At 31.9% G+C, this 9,785-nt stretch overlaps 1 protein-coding gene across 1 annotated transcript; it reads right to left on the bottom strand.

Moving 5' to 3' along the window:
* Positions 1 to 2,718: 2,718 nt before the first annotated feature.
* LOC132185369 (class V chitinase-like) lies at positions 2,719 to 9,480 on the bottom strand. The gene is made up of 3 exons (XM_059599150.1): positions 9,465 to 9,480; positions 3,507 to 4,094; positions 2,719 to 2,978 (listed from the first exon to the last, which is right to left on the bottom strand). Exons 1-3 carry the CDS (start codon positions 9,478 to 9,480, stop codon positions 2,719 to 2,721), a joined length of 864 nt encoding a protein of 287 aa, XP_059455133.1.
* Positions 9,481 to 9,785: the final 305 nt, after the last annotated feature.

Raw genomic sequence — 9,785 nt, 5'->3', positions numbered from 1 at the left:
AGGTTACTTTCTTGACCTATTAGTTTTTATGATATTTGGATCTAACCAAAAGCAGAGACAATTACGTACACCACTTTCTGGCTGTATGTATGCATGTGCGTGTGGTTCGTTGGCGTATTATAATTAGTTAATCATCTTCAGCCAAATTAACTTGATGGAATCCAAACAACTTAACAATTCAAAACATGTCATTATTCATTAACTTTTTTATTTTTTATTTTTTACTTTTTTAAAAAAAAACCCTTACATCCATCGATCGTCCCAGTTTTGGGCTATACGAGGTTGGAGTAATTGCATTATAATGAAAAGCATCTTGATCGGCAAAACATGATATATATATGGAACCCAAAATAATAATAATGACTTAAAATATGGTACCAATTTTTGGCTGTATGTATGTGCATAATTATAATGAAAATCAGCCGAATTAAGTTGATGGAATCTCCAAATGAATAAATAAAACGTGTCAATATTCATGAATTACTAATTAAAAATACCCCTAATTAAGATGGACTTCTACCTCTTTGGTTGGAATCTTTTATGCCTACTTTTTACAATTTTTTAGTGTAGAAGGCATCAGCCAAAATTGGGTTTGGAAATTAATTTAAGCTTTAAAAAGAAAAACAAGTTGAATTTAATTGAAGCATTATATTTAAGAACACATGTAACTGTTAGCAATATGCAATCTACTGCTAACAACTTTGTTAACTTTCTCGTCATAATGTCATTGATACAGATCTTGCTAAACGATTTCTTTTATATATCCAAGAATACTCACGATTGACAATAATTCATCGAGACCTCAAATCTAACAACATTTTATTTGAAAAAGAAATAAAACCACTCAATTAGAGGATCTAACATGTAGAGGTTTGAACTCACACTAAAAGGATTCTCCCGTCCAGCTTAATTATTGGGCAGTGTATACTAATTTCCTTATCATTAATTAATTAAATTGAACTGATCCAAACCAGGACTTTGTATGATAGATATATATTTTGAAAGTAACAAAGGGAAGAGACTTATATGTATGTATGTACACCACTTAATTAATTTGTGGCAGTATGTAAATGTGCATGTGGTTGGAGTATATTATTTAGTTAATTAGTCATCGTGATATCAGCAAAACTTGATGGAATCCAAAATGAAAACACGCGCTATTAGAAATGGTGTAAAATAATTTTTTTTTTTTAATTTTGTATTCATAAAAAATATTCTTATTGAAAATTATGTGGGATTTATTTGTATTGAAAATAAGTATTACAACAACATTATTAGAGATTCCTATTAATTTTCTATTAATGATTTGATAATCAAAATCCACGTTTTCTTGCTATTTTTTTTTTTCCTTTTCTTTTCTATACTTCTATTCATTTTAAACTACTTATCTGGGAACATAAATTTTAACATGATATGGATTAAACTAGAATAAAGGGTCTTACGCGTTTTTTTAAAAAAAAAAAAAGAAAAGAAAAAAAAAAGAAAAAAGAAAAAGAAGCCAAAAATTTATTTATCAGACATTCATACTAATTTTCTTATATTAATGCTTTAATAATCAAAATCAATGTTTTTTTCTTACTATTTTTTTTTTCCCTTTATGCTTCTTTTGATTTTAAATTAATCATATCGGAACACAATTTTAACATGTTTTAATTTATATATATTTAACTAAAATTAAGGGTCTTATGTTTTAATTTATTTGATCGTTTTATGGGTTTTTTTCTTTTGTAAGATTTACTTGTATTTTCAGGTATTTTTTCAAAGTACTTTTTATGCTTTTGAAAGCAAATAAGATTAAAATAAATTTGATTGTTTATGCAGAAAATGAATATAAGCACTTGGAGAGCACTTAACATTCCCTAAACGCTTTGAAAACACCAAAGAGATAATTAAGCATTGAATGTGATGTGAGTCACTAGGAGGATTATTTGATTGCATTGATTGAAAGATTTTTCTTTTCTTTTATTTTGTTATGTATATTTTCTAATGGCTCAAAATTATTTGGATAGGTATCACATCAATAATATTGAGATCCTTGCTAACTTTCTATTAATACTTTTATAATCACATGCAATCCAAGATTTCTGTCTCCTACTTTTTTCCGGTAGGAACAAAGATTTTAACATGTGTTAATTTATATGGATTAAACTAAAATTAAGGGCCTTGTAATAGTAAAATTTTATGCGATTTATACATCTATGCAATGTTCTGTGTGTAAATTGTAATTGTGTGTCACTATATTGAGTAATATATTGATGTATAACCTTTAGTATGTCTTTTTATTAAAATATGCATGATATATATTTTTACAACCTATAAAGAAAAGTACGATAGAAAATCTAAGTAAAAACAAAAAAAGGTTTTGAAATTAAATTATAATGAAGAATTCCATGTAAAGCATTGGTTATGAGCTGGTTATCAATAGTACAAGCTTCTTTATATATGTATATGCTCCAAATAATATAACATATCTGATTACTGGCCTTACAACACACCATATTTGATAATTGACCTTATTGTACACAATACAAGCTTCTTAACACAATAGACATGTATCTTAATTAAGAGGCCTTATTGTTGATAATACAAGCTTCTATGTTACAAATACACGCGGGTCTGATTATTGGCCATATAACACATGTGATAATTGGCCTTATTGTGGATAATGCAAGCTTCTTATTGAACGATTATGACATATATTATAAGTGGCCTGAATGTTCACAACGAGCTAGCCAATGTTGGTGCCGGTGCAAGACAAGTACTGTTGATGCAGGTGAAAGTGTTGGTGTTGGTGTTGGTGCCAGTGATGGCGTTGGTGACGGTGCTAGTGACTGTACTGACGCCGGTGGCGGTGGAGGTGGCAGTGCCGGTACTGGTTTTGGTTACGTTGTCGGTGCCGAAACCAATTTCGGTGCCGTTGTCAGTGCCCGTGCTGGTGCCGGCCTGTCCAAGTCCAGTGATTGGCCATGCGCCAAAAGCTGCGATAGCAATAAGAATTACAAGTTAGAATGATCAATGAATACTAGCTTACAAATTCAAATTGGAAGAGTTTGAGTTCAATAAGGATGAGGTAAAAGAAAAACCCTTGATTTACACCTTCAAATTACATGTTGACACGTACTACAACATTTAACAAATAGCAAATATACTCTAGCACACCTAATAATTATCTTAAAACACTTACCGCCACACTATAAACAGGTTAGAAGCGCCGGGTGGAGATGAGCTACCCGGCCCAAAGTCATTAGGGTAATTCGACCACTTTCGGTCAGGAGACCTTCGGAGGTGATTGAGCTAACTTTGCATCACAGACTCATATATATACCTTACAAGTAATTAGAATTACACATGCATAACAAGTGAGAATTAATATGGACGATGCATGCACATATCAAAACAGAGACACGTGTATGTGACAAAAAAAAAAAAAAAAAAAAAAACCTCATATATATGCTTCAAAGGCAAATTGTAGATGCATGATTTAGGAAAGATATAAACATACTAACCTGCTCCTGAAAGAGTCCCATCTCTGTCGCCGCCCGCATGCCATGCATAGTAACCGAGCAATCCCTTTCCCCTAGCATATTCAACCTTAGCTCTGATACTATGAATATCGTTATAACCAATCCAAGTATTCTCAGCACTGAAATAGTCTACAACATATTTGTCACTGTGATCCTGTCTGCCACCTGGGTGTTTCTCTATGAAATACTTGATTTGGTTATAAGGTAAGGTCCCATCTAAGTCATTAATATATACTTTATCACTTTGAGCTCGTCCAGCAGCCGCCGCAAATATTTCTCGGTTATTTTCATTTACTAGGCACCATGCGGTGCCATAAAATGGAAGGCCAAGGACTATTTTATTGGCGGGCATAGTTGTTGCAAGCCAAGCACTGACGCCATTATGCCCACAAGGTGGGGTTTCTGCATTGATTTGTGGACTGTGCAATGCAGCAAAAGGTCCAGTTCTATTCCCTGACAGAGCGGGGTTATAGAAGTCGTACGCCACTACGTTGATCCAGTCCAACTTCCTTGCAATCTGATTAATGGGATATGTGACTCTGGGCGACGTCGACGACGTATAATTGACCGCTGCACAAAAAATATCCAAGAATCATTCAATCTAATTGAAAAGAAATAAAACAATTGAAATATAAAATCCAATAAAATCGAATAAATAAAAACTTACATAAAAGTAATGTTGTTCTTTATCGGTGAGGTTTCATCTCCAACCTTAGTTGGGAATTTAGCTCCACATAAAAATAAAACCTAAATCTAAACCCACTACAAAAAATCGTTATTTTTCTGACCAGAGTTTTCTGATATGTCATGGTATCTAACATGTCAGAAAACGTTTCTGACGTTGTGTTTTTGATGTGTGTTGAAGGTAAAAAACATAGGAGTCAGTAAATTTTTTTACTGACGTGTTACTGTTTCACAAGTCAAACATGTCAGTAATTTACTGATGTGTTAAAATATAACATGTCAATAAATTTAGTGACGCGTCAAAATTGACACGTGAGTAAATTTTAAAAAATTATTAAAAAAATAATTTTTCTTTTTTAAAATTTTTTCCAGAATTTTTTTTTTCAATTAAAAAATTTATTAATTTAAATTATTTTTAAACTAAAATAATTTTTTTTAATAATTTTTTTCACCAATTTCTTTTCTCCAGCTCTCCCTCTCTTCTTTTCTCCATTTTCTCACACTCTCTCTCTCTCTTCTTTTCTCCATTTTCTCACACTCTCTCTCTCTCTTCTTTTCTCCATTTTCAAAACCCAAACCCAAAAAAATCTTTAAAAAAATCAAAAATCCAAATCAAAAAATGAACATGAAAAATCAAAAACCCAAACGTCAAACCCAACAAATCTTCAAAATCCCAAAAAATCTTCTTATCTTCTCTTCTCCATTTTTTTTTTTTTTCACCTTCTCTTCTTCTTCTTCTTCTTCTGCTTTTCTTCTGCTGCTTCTCTTCTGCTGCTTCTCTTCTTTCTCTCTTCTCCTTTTCTTTTTCATCTTCCCTTTAGAGGGAGCTGGCCATGCAGAGGGAAGAGAGAGAGTGTGGGGAGATAAAAGAAGAGGGAAAAAGTTGAATATCCTGTTCTTTTTTTTTTAGTGAATTGCCAACATTTAACACGTCAGTAATTCCTGACGTGTGAAAATGCCACGTCAGAAATTTTTGAAGTGGTATTTTAACACGTCCGAAATTTTTGACGTGGTATTTTAACACGTCAGAAAAATACCACGTTAGAGATTATTGACGTGTTGAAATTTAATATGTCAATAAAATATATAATTTTTAAAGTTTTAAAATCCTAAAAAAATTATTGCCGTGGCAATGTCTAACACATCAGAATTTATTGACGTGTGGATATTGTCACATCAATACTAAATACTGACCTGCCAACTTTGCCACGTCAGAAAAATATTTACTGACGTGGCAAAAAATCATGTAATGTAGCCACGTTAGAAATTATTATTATGAGATTAGTAAAATGTTAAGGTCACAACATAAATCAAACTTATGGCCAACTTCTCTCCTATGTGTCATTTAAAAAAGAAAAAATTGATAAAGATAATCTTGAGATTCTAAAAATTTAGGAAAAATGACAATTTATTTGGTTTAAAATTCAATTTTTTTTTACACGTAGGGGAGAAGTTGGCCATGAGTTGGGTTTGTGTTGTGTCTGTATCAAACCTCTTATTGTTATTATTTTTTTTTTTTGTAGTGACCTAAACCTAAAAAAATAAAAAACTTCTATTCAATATGCGAAATTTGACCTGATTCCTTTGCTTAGTTCTCAATTTTCTCTCACAAAGTCACATTCAGTAAAATTGTGATACTTGTGGTAACTTTGATAAAATATTTTACTAGAATTATGCTGGGTTATATGTTATCACTACAAAAAAATAATTTTTTTTTACTGGAGATTTCTGACTTTTTCTAGTGCCTGAAGCGTCAGAAAATTTTTTTGACGGGTCGTTTCTGACACGTGTCGATTGTCAGAAGCATAGGTGTCAGGAAAAAATTTTTCCTGACACGTCAGTGGGTAAAACGTCAGAAAATTCTGACGTTCTACTGTCTCACACGTCAGAAAATTTTCTGACATGGTAGTTCTAACACACGTCAGAAAATTAAAAACTTAATTAATTTTTTTGAAATTTTTTTTGGGATTTTTTTTTGAATTAAAAATTAATTAATTAATTAATTAATTTTTTTTTTCGTATTCCTCTGGCATGGCAGCATGAGGAGCTGCCATGCAGATCTGTGTTTCTCAACACAGCTGCACCATGGTGTGCAGAGATGGTGCGATCTCTTCTTCTTCTTCCTCGATCTTCTTTTTCTTCTTCTCTTCTCCCTTTCTTTTTCTTCTTCTCTTCTCCTTTTCTTTTTGTTCTCCTTCTTCTGCCTAATTTCTTCGATATGCCTATTTCAAAAAACAAAAAAAAATTCTTCAATTTGCCGTGGAGAGAAGGGAGAGGAGAGAGAGAGAGTGTGGGAAAAATAAATGAAGAGGGAAGAATAAAAAGAGGAAAAAAGTGGAGGGAAAATAAGAAGGGAAAAAATTTTAAAATTTCGGGCCTTTTTTTTTTTTTTTTTTTTTTGACGTGTAATAGTCAGCACGTCAGAAAATTTCTGACACGCCAAATTGGCCCGTCAAAAATTTATGACGTTCTATATTTGATGCGTCAAAATTTTCTGACGCGCGAAATTGGTGCGTCAGAAAATTCTGACGTGCTAAACCGGAGCGTGCCAAATTGGTGCGTCAGAATTTTTTGACGCACCAAATTGGCGCGTCAGAATTTTCTGACATGACAAAAATCATATACTATTTGTCACGTTAGAAAATAGGTATTTTTTTGTAGTGTATAACCAATCGCTAAGGTTACTTTCTTGACCTATTAGTTTTTATGATATTTGGATCTAATCAAAAGAAGAGACAGTAACGTACACCACTTTCCTGGCTGTATGTATGCATGTGCATGTGGTTGGTTGGAGTATTATAATTAGTTAATCATCTTCAGCCAAATTAACTTGATAGAATCCAAACAACTTAACAAAACATGTCATTATTCACTAATTTTTTTTTTTTTTTTTTATTTTGTACCTTTTTTAAAAACCCTTACATCCGTCGTCCCAGTTTTGGGCTTTACGAGGTTGCAGTAATTATATTATAATTAATGTACGTAAAAGCATCTTGATCAGCAAAACATAATGGCATAAAAAATAATAATAAATAATAATGACTTAAAAAATGGTACCAATTTTTGGCTGTATGTATGTGCATGTGGTTGGAGTATTATAATTATAATGAAAATAAGCCGAAGTTGATGGAATATCCAAATGAATTAATTAAACGTGTCGATATTCATGAATTACTAATTAAAAAGGAAGAGACATTAATAACTTGTTAAAAAAAAAGACAATATAACGTACACCACTTTTTGGCTGTATATGTATCCATGCATGTGCATGTGGTTTGTTGGAGTATTATACGAAGAAATTTGTGAGCTTAAATTTGTGAGTTTAATTCATCTCATAAATTAGTTTAATAAGAGAGGGTTATCCATTCTTTATAAACATGCCTCCCATTCGTCTTGTGATAGGCTCTAATACCATGAACAAATTTGTGAGCTTAATTCATCTCATAAAACCGGCTCAATAAGAAAATGTTACTTATTCTTTATAAACATGGATATTTAAGATCTTGTCTACAAGCAATGTGGAATTATTTCTTAACATTATAATCACATCTAGGCTCTAGCCAGTAATTAACTCGATGGAATCCAAACTAATTAACAAAACGTTATTAACTGAAAAAAAAATAAAATAAAATAAAACCCGGCCAACATCGATCGTCCCAGTTTTGGGCTGTACGAGGTGTAGTGATTATATTATAATGAAAAGCATCTTGATCAGCGAAACATGGTGGATCCCAAAATAATAATAAAAATGTTACAAAAACAAAAAATTAATAATAAATAAAAATGACTTAAAATATGGTACCAATTTTTGGCAGTATGTGTGCATGTGGTTGGAGTATTGAAAATCAGCCGACTTAAGTTGATGGAATCTCCAAATGAATTAATAAAACGTGTCAATATTCATGAATTACTAATTAAAAATACCCCTAATTGAGATGGACTTCTAGTACTTCTTTGGTTGGAATCTTTTCTGCCAACTTTTTACAATTTCTTAGTGCAGAAGGCATCAGCTAAAATTGGGTTTGAAAATTAGTTTAAGCTTTAAAAAGAAGAAAAACAAGTTGAACTTAATTGAAGCGTCATATTTAGGAACACATATAACTGTTATAGCAGTTGTATGCAATCCACAATTGACAAGTTTCTCGTCGATCATAATCTGATTGATACAGATTTTGCTAGACGATTTCTTTTGGATCGGAGAAATCGAATTCATATCATCCAAGGGATTACTCAAAGACTTATATATTCAAGAATACTCACAATTGACAATAATTCATCGAGACCTCAAATCTAACAACATTTTACTTACAACGAAATGAAACCTAATGTCTGATTTTGGTATGGTTAAAAGTGAAGCAAATACAAACCAAATTGTTGGAGCACCCATAGTAATTAAGTAATTTAAAAGATTGAAGTTTAGTAATTTAATCATTCTAATCAAATAATTAATAGTTATATCAATAATCAATAATTAATATTGCATGCAGTCATTACGTTCCTCCTGAATACGTCAAACGAGGTTTATACTCTACCAAATTTGATGTTTATAGCTTTGGAATTCTACTCTTACACATCATAAGTGGGAGGAAGAATGCATGTTGTTATGGTGCAAATGAAAATTTAAACCTCCTAGACTACGTAAGTTGGTTTAATCATGCTTTTGTCTTCTGTCATTTTTTTAAGTTCTGTGTTTTATGAACAGCAAAATTGATATCATGGTTTCATTTATCTCAGGCATATGAGTTGTGGAAATCAGGCAAAGGCATGGAGTTTATGGATCCATCTCTGGATAATACAATTTCATCAAGTAAACTAATAAAATGCCTGCAAGGCATGGAGTTTATGGATCCATCTCTGGATGATACAGTTTCATCAAGTAAACTAATAAAATGACTGCAAATAGCTCTTTTGTGCGTTAGGGAAAATGCAGCTGATAGGCCATCCATATTGGAGGTTTCTTCAATGCTAAAAAGTGAAACTGCTGCTCTGACAATTTCAAAAGTGCCTGCTTTTTCTACTAAAAGAAACGAAGATGAGAAAATAAATATGGGTTGCTGCTAGAAATTTTTTCTATTAATGATACAACAATCTCCCAATTTGTAACCCGATAACTAAGCATGGAGGCCTTTCTGGAATATATACGTTGCATATAGGGGAAAAATTTGTTTGTGTTTCAGACAGGACCGTACTTACATGCATATCTTTCTTATCATTGTAATGGCATTATTTTTAATTTAATTTACTATAATAATGTACCTTTTGAAGATGTCATTGGAGTAAATGGTCTAAAATTCAGAACTGTTGGAACAAGTGGCTTATATTAATTACAGTGGAAGGCCAAGTAAACGGGAGCGAAGTGAATATTGCGATAGCGATGTTCACTGTACGGTATGGGGTATTTTGAGGATTTCTTTAATACGTCCGTACAAGTAGAGTTTAGGATTTTTCCTATATATATATATATATATATATATATATATATATATATGTGTGTGTTATGATGTAACCCTAAATCATTAAGAATAAAATATAGCTGCCTCTCTGTTGACATAGGCACATTGCTAGACCACGTTAAAT

This window comes from Corylus avellana, chromosome ca6, assembly GCF_901000735.1.
Source record: "Corylus avellana chromosome ca6, CavTom2PMs-1.0".
NCBI classification, from domain to species: Eukaryota; Viridiplantae; Streptophyta; class Magnoliopsida; order Fagales; family Betulaceae; genus Corylus; species Corylus avellana.
The sequence above is the reverse complement of the archived record's forward strand: the minus strand, read 5'-3'. Positions and strand labels throughout refer to the sequence as shown.

What these genes read in the sequence shown, in the direction of transcription:
- LOC132185369 (XM_059599150.1), bottom strand. An exon ending in TGGGACTCTTTCAGGAGCAG is followed by an intron (nt 2,979 to 3,506) that starts GTTAGTATGTTT and finishes TTGCTATCGCAG; the next exon opens with CTTTTGGCGCATGGCCAATC.